This window comes from Oenanthe melanoleuca, chromosome 17 (assembly GCF_029582105.1).
Source record: "Oenanthe melanoleuca isolate GR-GAL-2019-014 chromosome 17, OMel1.0, whole genome shotgun sequence".
In the NCBI taxonomy this organism is placed as follows: Eukaryota; Metazoa; Chordata; class Aves; order Passeriformes; family Muscicapidae; genus Oenanthe; species Oenanthe melanoleuca.
Window position 1 is genome coordinate 9,726,037 of NC_079350.1, and position 27,704 is coordinate 9,753,740.

Genomic DNA, 27,704 nt, shown 5'->3' on the forward strand with positions numbered 1-27,704 from the left:
CTGCCCTCTTGTGAGCACTACTCATAGCTTTCTTTCCTCCCAAGGAGTGCTGTATTGTTTGCACTGGCACTTCCAAGCACAATCCAGGGAGCTTGGCTCAGATGGCTGCACTGCAGGCAAATTCCTGGGAACTGGCAACCACCATGGCTGACTTGGCAAGCCCATGTGAGAGCCATTATGCCAGGATTAGCAGCCACTTATGGGCACTAATACCTATTTCTGGTGGCAGACAGAGTGAGCAGCAGGGAACTGAGTAACAGCAGCACAGGAATTCACTGCAGATCAGTGAAGAGCAGCCTGTCCCTCGCTGAAGTGTGGCCACAGTGGGTGTCTGGGGAGACAAACCTCATCTTCAGTTCTTCAGGTGATCTCCAGCCTCAGCTACCAGTTAAATCCAGGCATTTAGCTACTGTGCACAGAAAGCAAGCTTTGAAAACATGACCCAAGAATTCCTGAGGCAGAGGCTGCCTGAGTTTCAGGGAGGTGAGCCCTGTCCACGTCAGGCAATGCTAACTCAGATGCCAATGAAGACTCTGGAAAGGGCAAAGCTCTTTGCTGATCACATCCCACAGCATATGAGAAAGGAAAGAATGCAAACTGAACTCAGCAGTGCTTTGCTGTGGGCACTCTGTACATGATGCCTGCCAGGGGGTGAGAAGAACAAGATGCTTTCTCTTCTGGAGCAATCCTCAGCTCCCAGGAGCAGGTTACAGCACTTCCACAGCACTAAGGGAGTTGCCCAACCAAGTTTTGGAGGATTATTGCCTTCCCCAGGGAAAGGGAACTGCCACTTTGTAGGTCTAAGAGGTGATTTCTTCCCCAGTGAGGCATTACACTCCCTGATTGCCCCTTGCTCCAACCTCTTCTCTGATGCTCTTCTTTCTTCCTTCCACCATCATCTCAGCTCCCACCAGGTAACTCTCCCCCAGGTCCTGCCATGGAGATGGCAGTGGGATGGGGGAGGAGGGGACAGCCAGCAGCCTGTGTGGCACATGGAGTCACAGCTGGTCACAGCTGCAAAGAGAGGCCAGGAGCTCTACTGGACTCCCAGCTTGGTTTCTCCTCGATGGCCTCCACACCAGTGATCCACACAGGGCACAAAGATCTGCAGCTTTCCTTCCACACCTTGCACCAGGGATGTCCCACAGCCACAGCAGAGGGTCCTTGGGAACAGCCTCCAGGCATCCATGTCCTGAACACTTGCAACCACCTGGCCTTCTTGTTCGTAGGGTAAAATGGCACCAACAGGTCAAATCCTCACTCCAGCCCAAAGCCAGGTCCTTTCAACCCACTTTTGAGTGTGACAGAATTCCCACAAACCCACAAAGCTCCTCACAGCCACACTTCCAGGTGCTCACTTACTTTGTGCTTTAACCCTTCGGCTCCCCACCATGCGGAGGTGCTTCCGAAAATTCCTGAAAGAAAGGCCAAACACAACCTTTGAGAAAGGTGGCACAGAGCAACACCTGGGCCCAGCAGGACTGTGAAAACAGGAAGAAAATAAAATGGGGATGATGGCCTATTTCCTTCTGGGCATTCCAGAGCTAGAGACCAGGTCCCCAGCCTGCAGTGAGTTGGTGCTGGGGATGGTAATGTTTGTTGAGTGGGGCTGGTGGGACAGGGCAAGTGGGGTCCCACAGGGCAGCCCCCTGCTCATGGCTGCTTTCCTTTTTCTCTGGTTAAGCTTTACCTGTGCTGTATTTGCTGAGGACACCCACTGCCTGTGCTGGCAGTGTTCTCTTTTCCTGGTAAGGAGCAGAAACTGCTCCCCTCTCTCCAGCAGGAACGTGGGGTGCCCAGGCTCGTGGCTGTGCTCATTCCCAAACACAGCAGCTCCTAAAACTCCTCCTGTGCTGCTGGGAACCCTGCAGCCTGTGCTGCTCTCCAGGCACAGCTGGGGAGGGCCAAAGCAGCTTCTCCCTCCTGGCACAGCAGAGGTCAGTGATGCTGCCTGTCCCCACGGGCCTGCTCTCCCTGTGCAGGCAGGTCCAGAGGGGCTGCAGAGCACGCAGCTCCAGGGGAAAGCCCTGGGGAGCAGCTACACCCCAGAGTCAGGTCTGTGGGAAACAGAATGTCCTGGCCACTCCTCAGAGACCATGGCAAAGGGACTCTGCCCAGCCCTCCCTGTGCAAGGGACCAGTCTCTTAGTTTCTCATCACTCATGAGGCAGGAACAGGACAGAACAGGACACCAGAAGAGACAGGGAGAATCAGCATGAAGAGCAGCATCACCTCTCCATGAATCCTATGGATGACAGAGAGCCCCTGGAGTGGGGGAGCCTCCCTGGATTCCTTGTGCCCCCCAACACACAGGGCAAACACCAGGCAAGACACCACAGCTGGTGAAAGGGGTAAGTCACAAGTTGTCTGGCTCACACACAGGTAAGTGGGTGAGTAAGGACATGGTACAACCATGCAGATGCTTCAGCAAACTGATTCAACCAAAAGACACTCCCAGCACTGACAAGAAGTTGTTCAGAGAAACATCTGCTCCTGTCAGGAGATGCACACAAACCCAGTCCTCTGGGAGAGCAGCCAGGTCTCCCCCTGCACTGCCCCTCTTGGCCTGGGATCCCTTGTTGTCATCAGGCTCCAATCCAGCAAGAAGCAAAACCAGCAGCTGGGAGCAGCATTACTCCATGCCAAACTGTCTGTGCTTGGGCTATTCATGTTTCCCAAAGACTTATTTTATCTCTGCCTGGGTACATGAAGATTCACTGCTGGGGATCAGACAAGTGCCCCTTTAGACACATCCTGACTCCATCCTCTCTCCTGGCTATGCAGCCCCAAGGGACACAACTCCTTCTGTACTCACAAGCCATTTTCTAACCAAGACTTGCCTCTGCCTAACAAACTCTGAGAAATCCCTCTTTTTAAAGATACACTGTCTATTTGTTTAGAATGTCTTTAGTTTGGATTTTTATTTCTCTTTGTTACTGATGAAAAAAACCTCAACACTCTGAAGTTGCTAAAAAAAGACATTGCCTGGCAATTTCTCAGTTAAGAAAACCTGATGTTTTTCTCCCACTTGGTTTTGAACAGTGCTGAAATGATCATGGCAGTTTTAAACCAATGACACAGATACTGTGTTATCCTTTTTAGTAGGCTGCCACAAGTCTTGGCACATTTAAAAACCAAACCAGTTCTGATTCCTACTGTGAGTCAGTAATGTGCCATAGGAAGCCTGCAGAAAGAAAACAGGCCCTTCTGTAACACCTGGACAAGCAATCAGTGCCTATCCACTTTTATTTCCCTTCTATTATTGAAAAAAAACACTTAAAAATAGACTTCTGGTCACTAGAGATGTCAATTTTGCCTAGGTCTCAGATTTTTGAGGTGCATTTGTAGATGCAGCAATGGCAGGTACAGTATTCATCTAACCTGGAATGCCTGCCTGTGGCAGGGGAGTTGGAACTAGATCATATTTTACATGTCTTCCAATCCAAGCCATTCTGTGATGATCTACAATTCCAACTGGAATGGTGAAACTGCATCTTTAATTTTTCAAGTATGTATTTTTCTGCCTGAGGCACAGATCATGTGGAACGCTAAAAGCAACTTGACAGTGTTCTTCCAGAAGATGGAGATCAGCCCTCCTGAGCATCACTCAGCTCCAGCAGAGCCACTGCCAGTGTCCCCAGGATGGCACAGAGACAGGGACAGCCACAGGCAATGCCACAGGGTTCAGTTCTGACCCCAAGGGCCCATGCAACAGCAGTCACAGCTGGGGAGGGGCCCTACCTCTGGATAAGAGCTGCAGAATCATTCTCTCGTTTCCGTCTCTTCCTCTCTGCGTAGCCCCTGAACGCCCTGGGAAACCATTGCAAGCCATTAACCAAGCCCACAGCCTGCAGCTGGACAGGACAAGGGACACACACAGGGAAGCTCTAGGCAGACAACAGAGGTTGAGCTGCCCAGGGGGCTGGGCAGCAGTGGGTCAGGGCACTCAAACCACAGCTCCTCACTCCCTAGGGCTGCTCCTCGAATGTGGCCCGAAGGAGGAACCACCATCCCTGCTCTGCAGAATGGACTGGGAGCTGCAGCCACTCTCTCTCTGCACACCAGCATCCAGAGGGACAAAGTGTGCCAGCAGCTGAGGGCTGCACTCAGAGGATGAGGATGGTTTGGTGGATCCATGTAGGTGTACCAGGTGTAGCCACCTAACCTCCTGCCAGCAGACACACAGCCCCTAGCACAGGGAAAGCATGAGTGAATGTCATGGACAGGAGAGGAGAGTTAATCCAGGACACCAACAGACAAGGAAATACAAAAAATAAGATTATACTTACGAGATGCTAGAGATTCCAGGAGATGCAGGGAAAAAGAGAGAAGAGGAATTCATTAGTGCTCAGCCCCAGCCAGCATTCTGAGGGAATTCTCACTCCAGAAGGAGTATTTCTTGTTAGGTAGAAGGAAATTGCTTTTTAAATTAAACATTTCTCAGTGGTGAGACTATTCCTTGACTGAGCTCAATCCTCCCTGGGGCAGGGCTGACATGTGGCTTGGATGCAAAGTGAGCTCCATGCAGACCCAGAGGATGTGCAGATGTACAAGAGCTGAGTGTGGCCTGTGAGGCTGCAGCACCACGAGCTCCTGGAGCAGGGAGAGCTGCTCCCAGCACAACAAACCCTGCTCAGCTGGCCCACTCTGCTGCTCCATGAAGGGAGCAGGCACAGCAGGATGAGAACAAGGCACCTGGGGAACCATTCCACCACTTTGGGGAGGTGCCCTGAACTTCTGGAGGTGTTTCTGTGTCACTTCTAGAGGCAGCACAGAAGCTCCAGAAATGTTAACCAAGGAGCCACATCAACCAAGGGAATTGTGCTCCTCAAGGGTTCCCGGAGCATCACTCCCCAAACCAAGCCCACACTGCCCTTCAAGCCCTGTAAGCCCAGCCATGGGCCATCACCCTGCAACAAATCTGCCCAGAAAATACAAATTCAGACAGCAAAGGCTGTGTCCAAATGTGCTGATTTTGCACTTGGTTTGTGGGTCAGATCACTACTGTGAAATACCATTGATTGTTATCAGTCAATATATATATATTTTTTTTTTTTCTGGGGGATGCAGCCTCCCCACTCCTCAACCCCAGATCCAGTCCTCCTTGCATGAATCTTTTCAGGTCTGATCCAATCTGGGTTATCCCAAGAGAAATAATCAGCTTCTTTTCAGGATTTGGGGAGGGAAAAGCACAAGGGGAAGAAGAAACATCAGAGACACAAGAGCAGAAAAAGGACACCAGATCAGACAAGAAGAAAACAGAGATCCAGAGAGCTGAGGGTGTCCCAAACATTCAAAGAAACACACATGGAAAAGGTAACAAGGATGGGGAAGGGCCTTGGAAAGCAGAACAGCATCTCCTTTCCCTGCTTGCCTTGGTTTTCCAGTCAGGTAGGAAATACTTGAAACCAGGAAGGCAGCACTCCCTGGAAAGATGGGTAACCTGGAGACAAGGCTTCCCTTTCTCTCCTCAGCCCTTTGAGAGCTGCCTCCTCCAAAAACAGCACCCAGGGGCACCAAAACCTGCGTGGAGTGTGGAGGGAAAGGCTCCTCCTAGCTCACAGCCCTTCATCCTTTGCAGATGTTTTACTGCCACTTTTTCACATGTGAGACCAGTGCAGAGCTGCAGGGCTACATCTTATCCCAGAGGGAGGCACCTCTCTGGAGTGAGGGATGCAGGGCAAGCCTGGGATAACTTCCCTTCAGCAGAAGCAGCTGGTGCAGGGTCTCAGCTGGTGACCACAGGACCCTGCAGAGGCAGCCAGGCCACGGTGTCACAGACAAAAAAACATCAGGGAAGCAGAGAAGAGCAGGGTAGCCCAAGGATTTAAAGAAGGTAAAACCAAACAAATGAGAGCAGTAGGAAAGAACTAGAAAGTGGGAAAGAACATTAACAAGAGACAAGTTTCTTTCATTCTTTCTTTCTCATCCCTCAGCAGTGATGCAAACACACAACTCCTGCTGCAGGCTCTCAGCTGTGAGCACATCTGGGCTCAGACACAGAACAAAGGCCACAGCAGTGTTTCACTTACGCTTGCATAGTTGTAGTAGCAGTGTGAAAACTGAAGAGGTTCTCCTTTGGGAACCAGGTTCGTATGGGGACATCATCTGCAAGAGAGAGAGAGCAAAGCCTGAACCCAGCAGGCACAAACATCCCCAGACAGCCACATTTCCTTCCCTAGCTCTTCCTCTCAGGACTCTCCTTCAGCATCTTGCCCTGACTGAACAGGAGTTCAAGTCTCATCCTCCTCATTTAAACTGCACACTGCCACCAAGTGTTCTGTAAATTCGTGCTAAGCCTGTTTATCAGGCTACTAAGTGAAGAATAAAAGCTCTATCTTAAGCACTGGAGATTGGAATAATCCAGGAATTACAGAACTGACATTTGAACTAGGAAAAAAAGCAGAGAAAAGAAGCATTTTTCATTAAAGCATTTTCCTGTCTTTGCCTTTTCCTTTATACCATTGATTTAAACTGTCCCATTCCTCCATTTCTTCCTGATACAGGCAGTAGAAGATGAAAAGCATTTACCTTCCACTCAGAACAGTAAGCCTGGAATATCCTCACTTTTTCTGCCACTGAAGTTTCAGTAAGCCCCTCTCACAGCTGCTCCTGGTGACTTGACCTTCAGGAGTTCCCCTGGTTTGGAAATCAAACCACCCATCACCTCCACAACCTGCAGGTAACTGAGCTGATTTAGGCACCTCTCTTTGTAAACTGCCCTGCCCAAACCAATTGGGTATTTTTTCCCTAATTCCAGGGCATTAGGACACCTTCACTGAATGACCACTAAGACAAAAAGCAAAGTAAGTCACTAATGAAGTGTGTGGTGACCAGGAGGAGGAACCTGCCCAAGCAGCAGCTCCTGCTGACAGCTCTCAGGCTGGAGTCAGGCAGGCAATCAGAGGGGTACTGAAATCCAGTGCCACAACACTGTGAGACCTCAGTGGACTGCATGCCTGGGCTTGGGGGAACCTGATTTTTCATCCTGATTCACACCCAATTTGTGGCTCCCTTGCCTAATGCCTTGCTCCATGTTGCTGACTGTGTCTTGCCTCAGTCATTCTAATAATCTAACAATATTTCATATCCTGGCATTGTCAAGGTATTTTTTAATTCACTTTCATTGGCCCAAGCCCAGTCAAACTCCACATGCCCACTGCAGGCATAACTACTACAGACAAGCTATCTTAACAAATGTTTTGTATAGATCATCATATCCTACAGATTATTCCCTCAAAGTACAGAAAGTGGCTGCAATTACAGATGCAAAAAATGCTAACTGCACCTGGGGAGCCTTCCTTTAAAGTGCAGTTTCCAAGAAATCTATAGAAAGCTGTACCAGACACTCCTTCTCAGCTCACAGTTTACATCAAGTCTTGTTTAAAGGAACTCCAAGGAAATATATATATATGTATGTCAAATGAAACTGCATTCCAGTATGCTAAAGACTTCTGATGCAGTCCCAAAGTCTGCTCTCCTCCAAAACACAGAGGCAGGAGCAAAGCAGAATAACTCAGACTGTAAATGAGTTACTTGTTTGAAGCCTCCAACCCAAAGAAGTGGCGAAGGAGAAGTTGTACAAATTCCTTTTTAGCCAACAATTCTGTACAGGTTTCTCAGGGACTACTCATCTCAAAGGACTGACAATCTCTTAATGTGTTTTACAGCTTCTAAGCCACAGGCTTTGGTTCAAAGCAGAATTTATGAACAACAGCCAATATCCTTAGGAGGCTTTGCCTGCACCATCGCTGGGAGCTTTCTCTCCTTTTCTCATAGACTGGAGTTAACAGGAAAAACATCCCTGCCCTTCACACAGCACTCAATGCAGAACAAAGGATTTGGAACCCTTGGAGGATAGAACATCAGCAGAGGAGCCCACAGGTGGGACTGGGCAGTACAGCTCAGCTCCAGAGCTCACTCACTGAATTAAAATGCAGATTGTTGCTGCCAGGAGCAGGCAGCACATCCTTCCTGGCCAGGCAGAGAAGCTGCTTCTCCTTTCTTGTCACCACCAACTGTGAGGAAACACTGGAGAAGCCAGGGGCCTAGTAAGACTGGAGGTGCACACCACCACCACATCCAGCATCTCCAGCACTCCCCACTGCACCCAAACCCCAGCACCTCTGTCCATGGGTGGATGTGTCTGTATCAGATGCTGGGAGCAGCCCAGGAGAGGATAGCTTGGGCTTCCCTGGAATGGTGTCAGGCATCAGAAACTCAGCACCAAAATCCAGATTCAGTGATGCCAAAGATGCAGGGAAGAAATGAGGAAAGAAAGGAGAAAAGAAAGGAGAAAAAGTCCAACACTGTTCTTTGCTAGCACTTGTGGGAGCTCATGAGCTGGCACTACATGAGTGGCTTCCAGCCCTGCAAAGACGACTTTTGGGAACACACTGAAGTACAGAACACCATAACCTGATGCTCCCACAGAGCAGTTCACAAAGATTTCCCCTGCCCAGCAAGAGGCAGAGAGAGGATGCCTCTGGGATGAGCATGGATGCAGAGCTTTGGCAGAGCTTCTTTCTCTTTTGCTCTTCTTTCTCAGAAAACGAGCTGCATGGAGTCATGAAAACCACTCAGAGCAGCCACTGATGATCAGGAGCTGGGACAAGCTGGCCTCCAACTGAGTTCAGCTTACTCAGACTTCTCCACTGCCAACCCCTTCCCAGGAAAATCCTTTGCCCCAGGACACCAGAAGGGATCAGAACCCCTGTGCTGGGATGAGACAGGCATCACCCAGCACTCACTCACCAGACACTCGATCCACGCTGTACATCCTCTCCAGCCTTTTCCTGTGCCACCCAGCCTCTGCAGGGGGGTGCTGCTCCAGCTCAATGGACTGCTGGGAAGGGGCAGCCAGCCTGCTGCAGCTGGGGCACTCCTTGGAGCCCTGGCGGCCGCCGGGCCAGGCCTTGCAGTGCCGCGCGCCGTGCGCGCCGTGCGCGTGCTGCCCGTGGTGGCACTCCTCGTGGGCAGCCCCCTTCATCACCACCAGCTCCATGCTGTCACTCTCCTGCTCTGACAGCATGGGCCTCTCCCCAGAGATGGTGTACACCCGAGGCTTGGGGCCCTCGCTCGGCATCTTCTCCGCCTGCTCCTCGGCGAAGCTCCTCTCGAATTTGCCGTCCGAGATGACCGAGAGCCTGCGCTTGTTCTGGGCCACCTGCTGCATCTCAGGGGAGTCCTCCTGCCCGATGTAGGAGTCTGCTAGCAGGTGATCTGAAACAAAAGGCACATTTTCCTTAAAGCAAAGCCCCACAGACACTGGCAGATTCAGGAGGCTCTTTGCTGCTGCTGTGCAGGGGAGACAGATGCAGGAGGTCCCCACCAGAACTGCTTCAGGTGAACGTGTGCCCATCACCACCTTCTAAACCTCCAGCGCAGGCACTGAAATCAGAGATTTCCCACAGAGAGGCCAATATTTTAAGCAAGTGTGGCCACCCAACAACTCTAGAAGCAAATGCAGGTCTCATTGCCCAGCCTGGAAATGCTGCCATGCATGGCAGCTCTGGTTCAGCTGCAGCCCTGCTCAGCACACAAGGGCTACACAGCTGGTCACAGTCTGCAGGACCAGGACAGCACCACCTGCTCCAAGTGCCAAACTCTGAACACTGGCAAAGGGGCAAACCAGCAAGCTTTGTTTTCTTTTTCCCTTTCCTGATCTTCTGCCAGGTGGTTTGACATGAAAGAAATGCAGCAAGACTTCAGCTGGCAGCTGCAGCACAGCACCCTGCTCCAGGCACGCCCCGGTCTCACAGGTGGCCACAGCTCTGCCCTGGGAGCTGCCCTGTAGAAAACACAGCCCCTCCCTCCACGGGCTAGGAAGATCCAAAGGAGAGAGGCCCATGAGTGCAACTATCTTTGGAGCCCACACACTGGATGAAGTGCCAGGAAATCTCAGCATTTCCATGGCAATTCCATGCATGAACCCAACAGTAGCTCCCACCCACCTGCTAATCCTTTTTCAAGTGGCTGTTAATTACCTCTTACACTTCCCTTCAAATGGGAAGCAGCTCAGGGACTGGCAAAAAGGCTCAGTAGGGAATGCATTATTTACGTGACTATTACCCAAAAAATGAAATCATTAGTGTCCAGCACAGACAGAAGCAGTTAAAACACAGGCAGGAAACAAACCCAAGCCATTACTTCAGTAGATATTTAAGGAACATAACTTCTTTCACTACTGAGACATGACCTGGAAGAACTCATCCACAATTTGAAGGCTTGGCTACCTTGAAACTGGCCATGAAGTGAAGGAGGAAGAGGGCGATGACCTCTGGACAAGGGTGGTGGTGCTTGTGTGTAACATGGACCTCACACTGCTGCCACATTCTGCTGCCCATGAAGTGCTCCTGTGCCCCCTGGAGAGGAGCCCTCCCAAGCTGAGGCCATACACAGTCAGCTTTTGAATCTGAAATCATTCTGGAACATGCTCACATTGCCCAGAGCTCTTCCTCTGCTCTGTCTGCAACCAGAACTGAGCTGGTACCAGTACAGGGTGTCACCCTTGCCTCATTTTTCTGCTTAAGATACAACTTCTTCCAGCACCATTAGGAGGAAATAAATCACTCTCTGGCCACTCTGCTCAAGAAGTGACTGTCAGGGCGGTTCAGGCTGACACAAGTCAGGTTTCCTTTCATTTGTCTCACAGTCTCTGGCTACTGGAGCTGTGTAACTCCTGCAGCTGGCCAGGAGGAGACACTGGAGGAGCTCTGAATAAAGAACTGTGCCTTTTAAACCTGCAGCTGATGCTCTGGCCAGGTTTCACACCAAATTAAAAATCCACATCCAGGCGTGGTGAGGGGTAGTGCCCCTCAGTGCCCAGGTAATGTGAAGGGCTGGCAGGGCTCTGCTTGCCCCATGGTCAGTGTGGACATCTGCACCTGCTCCAGGAGGAACTGATGACAACAAGGGCCATTCCTGTGGAAGAAGGTGCTGCACAGGCTGTCATCCCAAAGCCTGCAGGGCACAGTGTCACAGGAGAGTGCAGAGGGCTCTCACAGGCCCCAGAGTCTCTCAAACCACATCACCCCTCAAGAGGCAGCAGGCGCCTGCATCTGCTCTCCAGCAGCCCAGATCCTCCCCAGCTCCAGGATTAACTGTGCTCTAGAGTGGGCATGTCTTGGGAAAACACCACCAAATGACTCCTTGAGATCTGCCAAGATCTGTGCTCACTAATAGTGCCAAACAAACCATTTTTAAAATTAAAAACAAAGGCCAGCTCTGAGTACTCGTCTCAACTTGTCAAATTTACTAATCTGTGTGGGCACAGTGATGCTACAGATTTCTTAAGACACCACAAAATCGTGGCTGACAGCTGTCCCTGTTCCTCCTGAAACTGATACTTGTTTGGGAGATGCACAGCCTCCTCAGAGGGAGCACACAGGAGTGTCACCTTCACTCACACACTGACAGCTCTGGAATCCAGAGATCCAGGAACTCCTGAGCCCTGGGATCTGTGGCTAAATGGAAAAATGAAGTCCTCAAAGCACAATATGCCTGAAAATGCTGATGATCACAAGAGCAAAGAGATCAGTTTGTTTTATAAGCACTGAGGTCTCCTCAGCCCCATAAAATTTACAGACATCTCAGGGGGCCATGACTTGTTTCAAGTAAGAGTCAATTTTTTACCAAAATCCTGGCAGGATTGACCAGATATATTTAACATAAACTACCTACCTCATCTAGCATGCAAAAAGTGAGGATAATTATTTCTTTGTACCTTACTTGTCCCCTCCTCAAGGTGTTTTCACTTGTACTTATGTAGGAGTTTTCATGATCTACACTTCAAAGGGCTGCCAGCACACCAGTGTGCTTTCTTTTTGTAAAACAATTGGATAATTCTTCATTTTCATTCAATTTAGCACCTTCAGTAATTACACACTGGAGATGCACCTTCATATGCCAAGGGAATACGAAGCTTTATTCAAGAGTAGTCGTTAATAAAGAATTTAGCTGCAGAAAAAAATGGTGTGGAAGGAAAAGATTCAAACATCCATCATAATGAATTATTGGCCTGTAGAACAGAATCCACACCATTTCAGGAGTCTGTGCACTCACATACACCAGGTCACACACCCCAGCAGCCCCAGGATGTGACCAGTGACCCCTGTCTGTGCTTGCACTGAAGAGGATTCAGGTGCCAAAGCACTGCACAGTGGCCATGATGGCATGTGAGGCTAAGTTTGCTTCTGCTAGGAAAGAAGGCAGGCTGGTCCAGAAATCAGGGCTGGATTAGAGCTGAGCCACAGGGATGCTGGGTGAGGAGAAGCAAGGGAGCTCAGCAGTGACTGGAGCTGCCTCCTCTCCTCGAGCTGCTGCTCCCTTCTTTTCATCTTCACACTGCTCTTGCCACCTCTCCCACTGCCAGCTGCTCCATCACCTGCCACAGCAGCCCTGGCCAGTGGGACTGGGCAGCCTGGCACAGCTCCCTCCTCTCCAGCCTGGATGGAGCTGCCCTGGGAATGACCCTGCTCCCCCACCTGCCTTCAGCAGCAGCACCTGGGTCTCACACAGCTGCAAAGCTACTTAGGACCAGGTAAATCAGGTTCCTCGGGCTCTTTTCACCTTGATTCCTGCTCTACATGGATTTATTGTGCATGAGGAACTGAGCAGCAGGACAGAGGGAGGAAGACCAGCGTGTTTATCTGTAGATTGGGTGTCCAGACACATCCAGGTGGTATTTCCACCACTTCCCTGCCTACCTGGGCCAAGTCCAGCAGTGCTTGACATCCAGCTGTGAGGGCCAAACCACTTCTCACCCTTCTCATTATGTACTTGAACACTCATCTTTTTGGTTTTCTGGCTTCCCTTGATTCTGTCTGACATTTCTTTCCTCACCTTCCACACAGCACTGCCCAACACAGGGCACGTGCATGACCAAAGACTGACAGCAGTGACAATCTGTGCTGGGCAACTGGCAGTGTCTTGGGAAAAAAAGAACCCACATTCTCAGGACATGTAGCTCCAGATAATTAGGCATTTATTAGTATTAGATACTTACACTACATCCTTTCTCATTCAGTAACTCTAGCTTGAGCACTCACTCTGACTGAACTGAGACAGGACTTGCACATTTTCCTGTCACTGCCACCACATTCCTCCAGAGCAGGGAACATGCTGGGATCAGCCCCAGCTGACTGATGCCCATCCACAACTCTGCCTTCTGCAGACTGCCTTGTGACCCTGTGGGATGAGAAGTTTATAAATCAAGGCAGAATACTGCCACAAGGCACAGACAGAAGCTCCAAATTTATTCCTGTATTTAGCAGCTAAACTGATGATTAAAGCACCTTAGATTTAAAGCCTCTGCTCCAGCATCAGAGGCAGAGTGGCAAAGGGGAATCCAGATACACGTATTAAAAGAACATCTATCATCTCAGCAAAAAAGAATTCAGAGAGACAGTTCTTTCTTCCCTGTTCCTCCTCAGCTGGAACTCTCTGGACCTGATGTTTATGACAATTAAGTTCCAACTAGAACCACTGAACAGAGTCTGGCACCATCCTCTGACACCCCTGGAGATATTTCTGTGCACTAATCAGATCCTCTCTGAGACTTCTCTGCTCCAGACTAACCAGACCCAGCTCCTGCAGTGTCCCCCCATATGAGACATGCTCCAGACCCCTCACCACCTCTGCAGCCTCTGCCAGACCCTCTCCAGCAGCTCCTTGTCTTTCCTGAGCTGTGCACAGTGTTCACTGCGGTTACCTGACCAAGCCAGCCCCACATGACTTTACTGGCACCCTGACCCCACTGCCCCAAGAAGGGAACATCACACCCTCCCTGGCAAAGCCACAGGGAACAGGCAAAGGCTGCTCCTGGAAGGGAGCTGCTCTGAGAAACCAGAAGGTCACTTAACTATGACAAAATGGTTCCAATTAGTCTTCCCTGCTCAAATGGGCTCCAAAAACAAACAAACTCGAGATAGCATTGACCTGGTGTCTCATAGGTGAGTAACCTTTCAGTCTGGCCTGTAACATTAATGTGAATAGATGAAATTGCTACTGTGAGACACGACCCAAAGGAGCAAGTGGCAGCTCCATCACCGGCCTCAGCATCTCCATGGCAACACTGTGCCCCTTCCTAAGCCAACAACAGATTCCACAGCAAGTTGCAGGATACACCCACACCATCCCTGCACTGGCTGATGCTGGAAGTGGCCTGAAGCCCTCAGAGATGAGATTTCACAGCCCTGCTCTGTCCTGAGCTCAGAGCATGGGGGCCAAAAAGGGCTCCTCCACCTCATCAGCACAGGGATACACTGAGAGCAGGGCCAGCTGCACTGCTGGTCTGTCCTGGGGACAGCACTAACACCCTCCAGAGGAAAAGGCCAACCTGGTGCTTACCCTGAAGCAGGCTGGGCTGGCAGCTCCAGTCTAAACCCAGGAAATGGAATGTCTCCCTCACAGCAGGGCACAGCTGCAGCTCTCCTTCCTGCTGGCACAGGAAGCTCAGCTCACAGGTTTCTCAGCCTGAAGCACCTGTGAAGCCCCACCTGGGGTTTCTCTAACCCCATGCCAGTCTGGCAGCATCAGGAAGCTCCTCTGTGCCTGGCTGCTCCCTCCACACACAGAGCACCCAACTCCTCCCCACTGCCACCTGGCTTGGGGAAGCTCACAAGGGCCTCCTTACACACTCACATTGATGAATGAAACATCATGCAAAAAAACAAAGGAAAGATACAAAGATGACATTTTTTTTTTGAGCTTAAAAAGCAGCTTTTCCAGTTTCAGGTAACTGCCCCCTTTGGTTTGTCCTGATGCAAACCAGTAGCTATGCTGGTTTAGCAGGGACCATGGAGAATTTGGCTCAAGTCCTGCCAGGCAGCTCCTGCCCAAGGCCCATCACCTCTGCAGCACCAAGGGCACCTCATATTTGATCTCTCTCTCTTCTGTCCAAAGCCTTTCCCACACAGCCTGGCCAGAGCAGCAGATCACAGCCCAGTGCTGCATCCTACAGCTCCCCAGTCCAGCACAGCAGCTGCCCTCCCAATAACCCCACTGAGCAAAACAGATTAAAAATGTAACAGGAAAAAACCCCACAGCTCCCTCCTGGTCCTTGTGTCTGAACCCCAGCTCACCAGGATGGATCCCTGCTTCCCCAGACAGCAGGGAATTTCTCAAAGCTCAGCTTGCTGTCCTTTCCAATGTCACTGCCCCATGCCCTGGTACCTTTTCCTCTCACAGCTCCAGAACATGGAGATAAAATCTAATGCATCATCTCAGCGTGGGGCCTCTGACACTTAAACTGGAGAATGGCCAAAATTCCATGAGCTCTGTGAGACTCTTTATTCTCTACAGCCTTTTTACACTTCCCTTTCACAACATTTCAATCCCTTTCTGCATCTTCCTTCTAAGTCTGTCCTGAGGGACACCTACTCCTGTATTTAAAGGTACCAGAAAGCTGCAAAAGTCAGCCAAGACTCTGGCCACAGCCTTGGAGGAAGAATGAATGTTGAACATGGCAGAGTGCTCTTTGTGGGAACCTTCCCAGACATCCAGCCTGCATGAATAAGCCAGCAATGAATAGAGACAGGAAGAGAGCAGGAGATGCATCACCACCCTGGCACCAGCTCCCTCAACACATCCACATCCTGTCACCTGCAAAGTCCAACCCTTCCTTTCTTTCAAATTCCTCAAAATATTTTAAAGATCAGGGGAAAAAATCTGAGTGAACACAAAGGAACAACCTCTCCATTCATACCTCAGCACCAGGCAACTGGCCTGCTCCAAAAGGGAAACAAAGGGAAGAAAACTCTGTATTGTTATCATGACATAATATCTGAGAAAGAAGAGGTAAAAGCACCTCCCCAGTCACCTGGGACAAATCTCTTCCAGAGTAAGACACCAGAGAGCTGCACAGGAATAGTCACACAACATTTCCGAGCCATGTGAAGTTCTTGGGCCTCACATCAGGAAGAATCAGAAGCTGTAACCAACAAATGCTCCCCCTCACCTTCTTCCCTCCAGGTACACCCTGCAACACCTGCAAGCCTCTCTACCTCATGCAGCTGTGCAACTCCAAACCCTCTGCCCCAGCAAAGCAAGCAGAGCATCAACACCCTGCACCTGTACTGGAAACAGGCCATGAACACCCTGCACCTGTACTGAAAACAGGGCAGGAACACCCTGCACTTGTACTGAAAACAGAGCAGGAACACCCTGCACCTGTACTAAAAACAGGCCATGAACACCCTGCACTTGTACTGGAAACAGAGCAGGAACACCCTGCACCTGTACTGAAAACAGGGCAGGAACACCCTGCACCTGTACTGAAAACAGGCCATGAACACCCTGCACCTGTACTGGAAACAGAGCAGGAACACCCTGCACCTGTACTGAAAACAGGGCAGGAACACCCTGCACCTGTACTGAAAACAGAAGGCAAACACACCTTGCACAGAACTCAGCCCCTGGACCAGGCAGCTGGCCTGTCCTGCTGATCTACAATCCCTCTGCAGCTCTTCATTAGCTCTCCCCAGTTTCTCCAAGACATTCAGCCACACACAAACACTGCAGAGCAGCCACCACAAATAAAAGTTATGACTGAAGCAGCAGCTCTTTGATCAGCTGTGGAATGTGAAGTTATGAGGGATGCAAAAGCCTTTTTATCTTTTCCTTTCCTTGAAGGGACTAAAAAGATAAAAAAGGCAAACTAAAATGGACAGTCCTCAGAGAACAAAGTGCAGCAGAAGTGGAGCAAGCTGGGGCAGTGTCTGCACACTTGGCATCTCCTTCCACTTCTCCATGGATCTCCTGGAGCTGCCTGGGGTGTCAGAGCTTCACCCCTCTACTGAGGAGCTGAACCAGCAGATAAAGCAGCAGAGAATTGACATTACACATTTTATTCTAACTACACACTCATGATTCTAACTCCATCACTCAAATCTGGAAGCCTTTTCCAAGGCCTCAAGTCAACAGCAGTGTTCTCCTGGGGGTCAGTCAGCAAGCACAGGAAGCTCAAAACTCCCAGGCCTGTGGGTTCCAACACAGGATCTGTGCTATGCCTCCAACTTCTGCAGCAGAGACCCTTCCTTTGCTTCCCTGGAGTCTCTGGGTGAGAGCTGATGCTGCAGCTCCAGCATCCTGCCAAAGGTGAAGCCTCCAGAACCTGCACAAGTGATCCTCAGATGGAATTTCTGCAGGAAGGAAAGATGTGACTTCCCTGTGATCAGGCTGCTGGGATGAACTAAAAGGAGCCAAATTTTCTACTTGCAGTGTTTTTTATTGGATAGCAACCTTCCTACTGGGGTTATTTATAAAGAAGTGTTACAGACTGTGTTAAGTTATACATTGCAGAATTTCAGGAGATGACTTAAAAATTACGATTCTTTTTTTTCTCCTCCTCTCTTCCTCAGAATTTAGAGTAATTTCTAGGGAATTTTATTTCTTTCCAAGTGAATACTTAAGGATCCCAGAACTACTGTGGTATTTCCAAGTGTGTCTCTCACTGCTTGATTCTTGCCTTGGATTCAAAAACAATCTCCAGGCTGATATACCAAGGGGTGAAAAGGTTCCCTGGGGAGCTTATGGATGTCACAAGCACAGGCAGGGCTGAAATGCTGCTCTGGGGAGCCTGGCTGTGGCACATGATCCAGCAGTCACAGCAGCTCCCTTTCCATGCTCTGCTCACCTACAGCCAGAGCAACCAGGAGCCCCCAGGGATGAGTTCAGCAGCAGCTTTTCAAGTGCACATCAGAGAAGCTCCCACTCCCTGACCTGACCAGGGCTGCCCAGGCCTCGGGCACCTGAACAGATCTGCAATTTCCTCTTGCCTCCATCAGAGATTCTGCTCTCTGCCTGGCCCCAACACAACCCCACAGGTACCACAGGGGCACTGCAAAGTGAGCAGGAGCCAACACCTCTCCCTGTTGGAAACTGGGATGAGGGGGCTGCAAAAAGGACTGGCAAAGACTCCAGGGGACAGAAGCAGCTGCAGAAATGGTCACCATGGAAGGAACAAAAAAAAAGTTTGCACCAAACCCCAGCCTTTCACTCCCCTTCCCTTCCTACCTCCACATGCTGTTCTTAGATCAGGTATTGTAAATAAGGTGTCACTGGAGTTATTCATGAAAAGAACCAAGAAAATCTCAGGACATTGTCTTAGAGCCTTCCATTCACAACATTAGCACGACTCAGCCAAGGACAACTTGAAGGTCATTAGAACAGATCCAAGAGAAAAGGAAAGGACTCGGCTGCCAAAGACTGTGTGACTATTCTTACAGCAAGAGGCATCTCCTGTACAGGCTTCAACACACACAGCTCACCTAAAATGATAACATCACTCTACATTACATTCTATTTAATAACTTTATCCCCCCACAACAGTTCAATAGAAAAGAACAATTTGTTACTTGTTCACACAGACTTTCTGTGGATTCCACAGGATTTTCTGTTGGTTTTTCAATTAATTTATCGCCTGTCACAATTAATTTATTCTGTCACAAAGTAGACACAGCCCTGTTAGAAGTTGGGTGAGTTTAACTTGAGCTTTCCTGCCATCAAGCAGAACTCATGATAAGCTGAAGGGTTCAATATCTACATGGAAAATACTGACACGTTAGCCAGCACATGTAGTGCCCTCATCCAGGCAAATTTCAGTTTAACCCCTGTTGAAGCAAACACTGGGGATAAATCCAGACATCACCTCTGCCAGCAAGGATTCACACCAGTGAACAGAATATAACTCACCTTTTTTTATATCCCAGTGAAAACAAGATCTAGGAGTCACAAAGCAGTGCAGAAGCCTTGTGCAGTGCTGTCACTTCCCAGCTGCAGTTTCTCCTAAGGAGAATAGCTGCAGGGGTGAATTTATGAGAGGGCACTAAACTAAGCTCATCCCCACAGCCCACCCAAGCCCTGGGTCACCAAACTGCCTTTTCTCCTCGGGGACAACTCCTCCTGCCTCTCTGTTGCTGAGATCTCACTGTTTCTGACAGATAAATAAATGCACTTTCATGCTAAGGCTCTTAACCACAGGTGCAGGCACACATGGACATAACCAAGGCACATCAGTTCTCTTACCTGAGCCGTTTCTGCCTTCAGGATGGTTTTGTGAAAGGTATTCTCCAAAAGCCCTCGCCGCTCTGTGTCCCAGGAGGCAGCCAAGGAGAGAGAGAGAGATTTGTCATGCTTAAAGGCAAGGAAAGAACAGTTCAACACCAAAGCACTGCTGGGCTCCTGCAGCTGCCATTCCCTCACTACACACCAGGATTCCAGTGGCTCTGGTGGAACATCAGTGTTTCCCTGGCCAAAGGGAGAAACAGAGCTGGACTAGAAGCCCAGGACTAGTTTAGGCTTTAGCTTCTCTCTTATAAAAATGAAAAAACAGAATTGAAATGCACCTGCATGAAATCTGTGATGCACACAGGAAGTGGCTCACTGTCTCCAGCCCCCCTGAGTCCAGCCCCTCCTGGCAGCCCAGGAAGGAGGCACCTCCACCCCAGAGCCAACACCACCCCAGGCTCCTACAGGTCCTAAAAGCTCCCACTTGGGAGCCATCACAGCTCAGGTGTGGATGCTAATGCCCATTTTACCTACCTGAACCCTAACCTTTCCAGCCCCAGTTATGTCAGTATTTGGATTGCTGGACAAGCTTGTTTGAGAGACACCCACAACCTCCCACAAAAGCAGTTCCTGCTGCTCTGGTGGATTCCAGTCCTGTGGATGACCGAGATTTTACTGGAATATATTAAGAATCGAGCAAGCAGGGTGATCTCAACCCTTATCACACTTCCAGACCTACGTAAGAGAGCAGACCTATGAATATTCCAACCAGGGAAGAGCTTTCTGCTTGCAACCCACACAGGAAAGGAATCCTTGCTCAAGGCATGGAATACAGTAACCTCCAGACTTCAACTGCCAGGGCATTTATAATGTCCTGATTAAATGATTGTTCTTCTGTACCCAACAGACCTGTGACTCCAGAGGGCCAGTACTAGAGCCAGGTTTTCCCCACAGCTGTAGAACTATCTCTCCAAGGTCTGCAGCATCCCAATTGGGCTGAGCTGCCACTGGGTAGCCCAGGTGGAGACTGGCAAAGAGGGATGTGAAACAACCACTCACCTCCTTGGCAAGCCAAGCCAAGCCAAGAAACCCTGAGTACCCTCAGCCCTCAAGCACATCAGCATCTCCCGGGGAAGGACCAGACTTGCTGCAACAGGGAAGACTGTCCATACTGAGGCATCACATCCACTGTCCTCATCCTCCAGAGGTGCTCAGCCTCAGAACATCCTCCCCTCCAGCTCAAGCTCTCCAGTTCAAGCTGCTGCAAAAGGCTCATAATGACCATCAAACATCTAAGTGGAAAATGGCTTTGCCCTCCAAAACCACCTTCTGCTTTGCATATCCCAACCTGTGTAGTCAGGATCTTCCCCACTGCTTTTTTGCACCACCTCCCAGAGGAGAAAAGGTTAACAAGGCTCCAATGCACTTCCCAGAGTGACTCGGGCTGGAAGGAGTGGGAAGTCCATTTGTCATCCACAGCTGGCAACACAAGATCAATATGAACGATGAAGAAAGAGTAATTTAATCTCCCCGGGACTAAATTTCAGCACAGCCAAATGCAAAATGCTTTGAGCAGCACAGCTGGAGCTGTGCAAGAAGGAAGGTTTCAGCTTCTGCATCTTTTCAGACTAACAGACAATGCTGATGTTTTTTTGGATTTTTACATGTCCAGTGCCAGGCTGTACCTTTAGACACTGGTTTGGGGTGGCAGCTGCCCAAACTGTCCTCCCAGAGATGGTCACACAGAGGCTGCCACATGGGGAGCTCTAGAATCAGCCCACAAATCCCACTATGAAGAGCAAAGGGGTGACCATCATAGTTTACCCACCCAGGAGGACAAGCATCTCCCATTTCATCCATCCAGGAGGACAAACACCTCATGGGTGTTCCTGGCACACTCAGCCTTTCTGCCCAGGCAAAAAGCAGGACTTGATCCTGGAGCAACAATGCAAACTGGAACTGGAGTGTGGCTGTTTCAGGGAAGTGGTTGAGTCAACATCCCTGGAGTGTGGATGTGACACTGGGGGACACGGTTTAGTGGTGGATGTGGCAGGGCTCCGTTTGCAGCTGGACTCATTTACCTTGGAGGTTTTTTTCTAACCTTAACAATTCTATGATTTTAGCATTAGCCTACTCAGCTGCAAGAGAATTCCTGAGCTGCTCCTGTACTCCACCTCACAGGTGGTTAAAGCTCAGCCAAAGCCACAGCTGATCTTGAACACCAACAGCACGGCTTTCATAAGATGGCTGGGCATGAGATTCCAATATCTCTTCCACCAAAACTTCTGTGACTCCAAGGCTTCCCACAGAAATGTCTGTCCTTGTGAGGCATCACCAACACCATTCACAAACAGGGCATGCACTTAGACCTTGCAAAAGCTTCTCTTTTGCAACAGTAGTCATTCCATGTAGAAAAAATAACAGCAAGCAAGTTCTCAGGTAAATTATCAGTGACAGAATGTGGTGATTTACACATAAAATGCTGAAATATGATGATAGCCTGCAACTAGTTCAAAAGCTCCATATTCATCTGTCATTGTCTCCATTCATCTTCTTTGCTAATGCCCGAGGCTGTTTTGTCTGTCTGAAAATCTGAACCAATGCTTCACCTTTAACTTGCAAACCAGAGGCTCAAAAAAACAGTACAAAGTATTTCCTAAGATCCAAATTGACAACTGGCTAAGACAGAGCCAGAAGAGCACTGCTGCCCTCCAGCCCACCTTACTCCATGGTGAGAACAGCATCACTCAGAGAAGAGCCCAGGCTGGAAGGTGCTGCAGTGTCTCTAACATCACTCTGGTTTCCCCAGCAGAGGAGGGAGGAGGGTGCAGACCCAGGTGCCAGAGAACAGGCCATACCCAGAGCTCTGTGCAGGTCAGCAGCACAGCCAAGGAGCAGGGAGCTGTTCAAAAGCACTGCTCCCTGCCCAGGCTGAACCTGCAGCTCTGTCCTGGCCGTTCCGCCCCGTGGCTCTCAGACCCTCCAGCCAAGCCAAGAGCAAACAAACGTGGGCACTGGGCACAGCTCCCCAGCCCTGCTGCACAGTGCAGTGTGCAACGGGGGGTTTCCAGCCAATTACACTGCAAATCTCACACTAATTATTCTGCCTATTATCTCAGTGGTTCCCTTCTACACTCCTGCCTTCTGAGTGCCATTGGCTCCTCCTCGGCCATGCCTCAGTGGATCTCCCGCAGATGTCTGCACGTGCCCTTTGCCAAGGGGACTCTGATGGCCACACTCGCTCCTTATGGCTACTTGCCCCTTGCCAAGCCTTTTGTGTTCTTTCCCTGCCCTCACAGCCATCCCAGCTCAGCAGCACTTGCCTGGATTGTTATTGTGCCATTTCTTCACTCTCCTTGGGAACCCATCGGCTTCATCAAAAAAAAGCCAGAGCAAAATTCAAACAGCTGGTAGCTGTTCTATTCATCCCATTCTTTTCTCTCTGGTTATCCATTACCACAAGTCACACAAGCAGACTCTTCTCTGGGCTCAGCTCTGCCTCTGCTATCACTGCCAAGTCCCTTTACCCCGTTGGACAGCACTGCACATAAACCCCTTCAACTGGGCTCTGAGCAGAGACACCTGGGGATAATTTAACTGCCAAGAGATGAAAAAGAAAACTTGTTTCACATAAATGAGATGAAGTACAAGGTGCCTCACAGCTCCACGGGCCGGTGAGCTATAACCCTGAGTGTATGACACTGCAAAAGCTGCATACAAATGAGCAGGTAGCACTGAGAGGTGATCAGCTGATGACAGGACAAGTTTAGCCCTGACTCATCTGGTGAGAGGTTTTCATTTTAGTGGCAGACCAGACCTGCATGTCACATAGTCAGCACAGCTTGATTTAACAAAAGGACATCAAGCAGGGACCAGGGCTCCAGCACACTGTGCTGCTGAGTGCAACCAGCACAGAGCAGCCTCAGAAAACACCAGCATCTCCTCCAGCATTCCATCAGAACAGCTCCAGGGAGGGAAGGGGGGACGGGGCAGAACAACACAGGCAGCAGAGGCAGCTGCCCTTCTGGGGGCATCTTCCAGTACTCACTGTGCCTCAGATGTGAGAGCTGGGCTCGGGTCTGGAAGAGAACTGTGAAGAGGCACAGCCAGTCTAGACAGAGATTTGCTCGAAGGAGCGAAGCCGCCAAGTAACAGAGATCTCAATTACAATGTAATAAGCACAGAACGGCCTTCATGTCTCTGAAATAATCACATCAGCGGGATAAAAGGGCCTTGATGCACACGAGCAGCTATGAGAAACTGATGCACATAAATTTATCCACCAAACTGACACTTACAGAGTGAAGAAATGCAGATTGAAACACTCAGAGATACAGGAAAGACCTCAGATAACTCCATTTAGAGCACAGCAGCAAGCTAAGCAAAACCTGGACTATTCAGGACTATTACACGGAAAAATAAAGAACACCCACCACCTTCTCGTTCTCCTTCAGAAGTAAGGCCCAGAGGAGTTGCAGCAGGAATCTGTTGTGACAGCATCTGACAGTGCTGCATCTCAGGCATACAGGAGAGAAGAGACCTGCATCATCAGGACCTACGTCCTCCTACAGCAGCAACCCTGCTCTTGTCACCAAGCAGAGAAGGAACACCTCCAGCACATCCACAGTTAACAGCTCAGTCATTAAAGACTGTTGACACCTACATTATTTAAGCCTAATAGTAACAATACCCTGACAAAAATTAGTTTTCTAAAATATCTATGTAGAGAAATGGGAGCTGGAAAATTTTAATTTTAAAATTCTCAGACTCAATAAAGGGAGATTGGATGTCAGCAATAGGTCATAGAGACCCCAAAGCAACGGAGCAATTTATGATCACAAACTTTGGACAGGAGAAGAGAGGAAGAGCAGGCAGAAGTTAAAAGAAAAAGGCAATGAAAGAGACAGTTCATACCACTCACCAGAAAATTCACAAGCAGAAAAGAAGAATCTAGACTCCAAGAAGAACCCCAAGCTAAGCCAAAAATCACTCACGCAGCAAGAAGCCTGGGATAAGGTACACGGTCACTTACCTCTGCATTTCATCAATGAAAAACTGACCCTTCCACAGCAACTAATGCCGTGCTCAAAGCCACCCTTCATCCCTCTCCAGGCAGGAAGAGAAGGAGTGAGACCAAATTCTTATCCCTCTGTGGGCTCTCCTGGACTAGATGCCAAGGTCATGGAATTGGGCAAGATGAAACACCCTCTCAACTCAAATGTTTCCTGTGCTAACTACAGCAAGAAGAGATGGTTCTGGAACACAGGCAAAAGCCTCGTGTCTGTATGCTCTCCCAAACAACAGCAGTAGACCAGCACAACACAAAGAGAGCTGCAGGAAAACATCTGCTTTATTGCCTCATCTGGGGTGCCAGCGGTTTCCTGCAGGTGTCAAGGCAGCAAGGGCAACGAAAGCCCATTTCTGAAGGGCTTTGGTTCACCTGCACTCCTGGAGAAGTTCTGAGGAAGCCAAGAGCACAGGTCAGGCAGGCACAGGCAGGGCCCTGGAGAGGCTGTCAGCGGAGGGGCAGCACCAAGGTCACCGCCCAAGGACAACTGCGTCAGCCCTGCCTTCAGCTCTGGGGCCCAGGAGCTGCAGGGCAATAAAAGCACAGGCAGGGAGGGAACAAGCCCTCCTGACAGGGAGATCGTGCATCCAAGTCCTTCAGAGGGATCAGAGCAGCAGCACCAAGCACAGCCCATTCCCAGGTGTGCAGGGCACTGCAACTCCCCTAGGGGGAGATGACCCAGAGACCAAAGCCAGCAGCACCGTGGGTGCTCTCCACAGTGTTGGCACAGAATAATTGTACCCTTAGTTTGGAAGAAGCTACTTAAAAGACCCAGCACACAACAAGCTGCACGGAGCTTAATTAATGCTCCTGGGACACAAGACTCCCCTGAGCCGCTCTGCAGAGGTTTTAATTTAACAACTTAGGGAGCCGGCACCTCCAGCGTGGATCCCATCACTCACACCAGCAAACAAGCCCTGCTCCTTGCTCAGTAAGACAGTCAAGTGTGCACACACACTCCAGCCACAGGTAAGAAACACATACTGTGATTGCTTGGACTTGCAGTGGAATTGCAGATCATTTTTCTCTCTAAAGAGAAGTAATGAGAAATATGACCAGGACAGAGCCCAGCAGATGCAGAGAAGCAATCCTAGGACATCTCCTTCTGCTGCACAAGAACAGGATCCCTGAGCTGCCTAGACCCACAGGGCACATCATCATTGCAGCAGTGCTATCCACACAGGTGACCCTTGCCCAGCCCTCGTGGGCTGGACAGAACAGTCTCCCTGTAGCCTTATCCAGTGTCCTACAGAGCCCTTGCTGTACATAAAGACACAGGAGATACACTGGAGGAGGACCCAGGGCAGAGCAGAGAAGCTGTGTGTGATGTGCTCCAGGAAACCTTTCAGCAGGTAGGTCATTGCCACTGTAGGAATTCTAAGCATGACAGAGCCCACGGGAGCAGGGACTGAGCCGTGCCTGGAGCAGCAGGATGGGAGCACATGGACAGCACCTGTCACCACCAGCACCTTCTCCACGAAAAGAGGCTCTGCAGGGAGCCCATCAGCAAGTTTGCTGAGCTCCTAGAATGATTTTTGGATCAGGAATTTCTAGCACTGGCATTAAGAGGGACACACATAAAAGCACCTGTCCTGTGCCGTGGTCTATGTGACCAGACACTCCTCCAGGGCATTATAACCCCCAGTCCAAATCCACTCATCAATTTTCTGGTCAAACCACCTTAATTCACACCATCCAGAGATACCTCAGAGCTCCCACAAACCTGCACCCGCAGCTTGTCAGCAGTCACAGCAGATATGGAGCAAACCAGAACCCCCAAGGCACCTCCTGGACTCCACACAGTTGACAGAACCTGAGCAGCATCTGCCCACCCTGGTGTAGGCTAACAAGTCATTACATTCAAAACACATTAGTCGCTCCCAAACACCCACACACCATTTGAAATCCTACCAATTACTGAGTATGTTGTTTGTGTGACTGCCTAATCCCACTCCCAGAACCCCACCACAGCACTTATGGTGCTTTACGTGTCATTTCTGTACACGCACCTGGCTGACATCACCACAGAGAATCCCACTTCCAAATCTCTGAATGCCATGCAAAGCATTAATGTTTTCATTACTGGTTATGGACAGGGTGCAACAAAACGTGGGTAAAAGCTGCAGGCTCTGCCTGGAGAGCTTTCCCTCGAGATACTCCAGAGTTTGAAGGATGGATTTCTTTACAACTCAAACAGATGGCAAGATACAGACAGCTTTGCATCTCTTCAAGCCACAAGACTTCTCTTTCCTCCCAGCACAGCAGAGATGCTGTAACGCTGAGTTACAGAGAGAGGTGACTGAGATCCTTCAGCAACACGGACTGAGTCCTACACACCACTCCAGGCTATTCTAATGCAATTTTGTCTAACAACACAAAGAAGGTGTTATATAATGCAGCTGAAAAGTTTAATTTCTCCCAATTTTTTCCCAGCAGCAAAGAGCCAGTCTAGCTGAAGCAGAGACAGTGACAGACCTACCCTTGGCAGAGCTGTGCTGAAGGAACAGCTAAAAAGCTGCGCCAATGCCCCCAAATAGTCACCGGATGACTCTTGTGACACTTGCACTGCAGCGTGGGACAAGGGTCCTTTCATCTGGGAAAGGTCACTAAGGCAAAGCTCATCTCTGACAGCTTTTAAACCCAAGTATCAATAAGCGACAAATGAATTTTCTCTTATCTCCCATGTTCGAAAATGAAAAGCATTAGGACCCGGCAGTGAGCGAAATGCTACACTGTAGGACAAGCAATATAAAACCAGGCAGGCACAATACAGAACCCAAATCCCTTAACTGGTCCATGTAGTGGCTTGGGACACTGCTGGGGAGAGTGCAGATTTTCACAGAGCAGTTTTTCCGTTCAAAGGAGCGAGACCCCTTGAAGGAGGCTGCTGACTTTGCCCTCGGACACGCACAAGGCATTTCAGCCGCGGAGAAACCACCGAGCAAACTGACCGCGCTTCCGAATTCCCGAAGGTGATAAAGATCCATCCCTGACAAACCCACTTCTGACACGCTCTCTGCCAACCCAGCAAATAAAACCGTGCGGGTGCTGTGGCCAGGCCGGCGGCGGGGACGCCCCTGGAGAAGAGTCCCCGCTCCGGAGGCTGAGGGTCCGCGGGGCGCTGAGCGTGCGGCTGCTCTGGGGGATCGGGGCAGCCAGCGACACAGCCCCGCCGCCAGCTGCCACTCCCCAGCCCCGGGATGGCCCTGGGGGACGAACCCCGGAGGGTCTCGGGGCTCCCTCCAGCCCGGCACAGCCCCCGAGGCGGCCGGGGGCGAGCAGGGTCCCGGCACGGCGGGGGCCCCCGAGACACCGCACCCACCTCACTTTGGCCGCCACGGACGACATGGCCTCGTTCCTGAGCGTCTTCCTTTTGGACACGGCTGTGCCCATATTCGCGCGGGGGGTCGCGGCCGGGGGAGCGCTCATCGCCGGGCCCCGCGGCTGCCCATGCCCGTGCCCGTGCCGGGGCGCGCCGCCGCCCCTCGCCGCCGCGCCGCCTCAGCGCCCCGCCATGCCGGCCCCCGGCCCGCGGCCCCGGCCCGCGCTGCGCTCCGCCGCGGCCGCTGCCGCCCCATTGACTGCGGCAGCAGGGAGGGAGGGAGGGATGGAGAGAAGGAGGGACGAGC

General features: G+C 50.4%; 1 protein-coding gene across 2 annotated transcripts in view; it reads right to left on the reverse strand.

Annotated features, from left to right (window-relative positions):
- The window catches only part of NSMF (NMDA receptor synaptonuclear signaling and neuronal migration factor), a 42,321-nt gene extending 14,695 nt beyond the window's left edge, over positions 1–27,626 (reverse strand). The window contains exons 1-5 of one of the 2 annotated variants that reach the window (XM_056505348.1): positions 27,398–27,626; positions 19,026–19,087; positions 8,754–9,221; positions 6,032–6,107; positions 1,363–1,415 (exon numbers count right to left, since the gene is read on the reverse strand). In XM_056505348.1, the coding sequence (XP_056361323.1) occupies positions 1,363–1,415; positions 6,032–6,107; positions 8,754–9,221; positions 19,026–19,087; positions 27,398–27,504 (766 nt within the window). In that variant the 5' untranslated portion in view covers positions 27,505–27,626. The remainder of the gene's footprint in view (positions 1–1,362; positions 1,416–6,031; positions 6,108–8,753; positions 9,222–19,025; positions 19,088–27,397) is intronic. The other variant, XM_056505349.1, reaches the window with a different exon arrangement.
- Between the last annotated feature and the right edge of the window lie 78 nt (positions 27,627–27,704).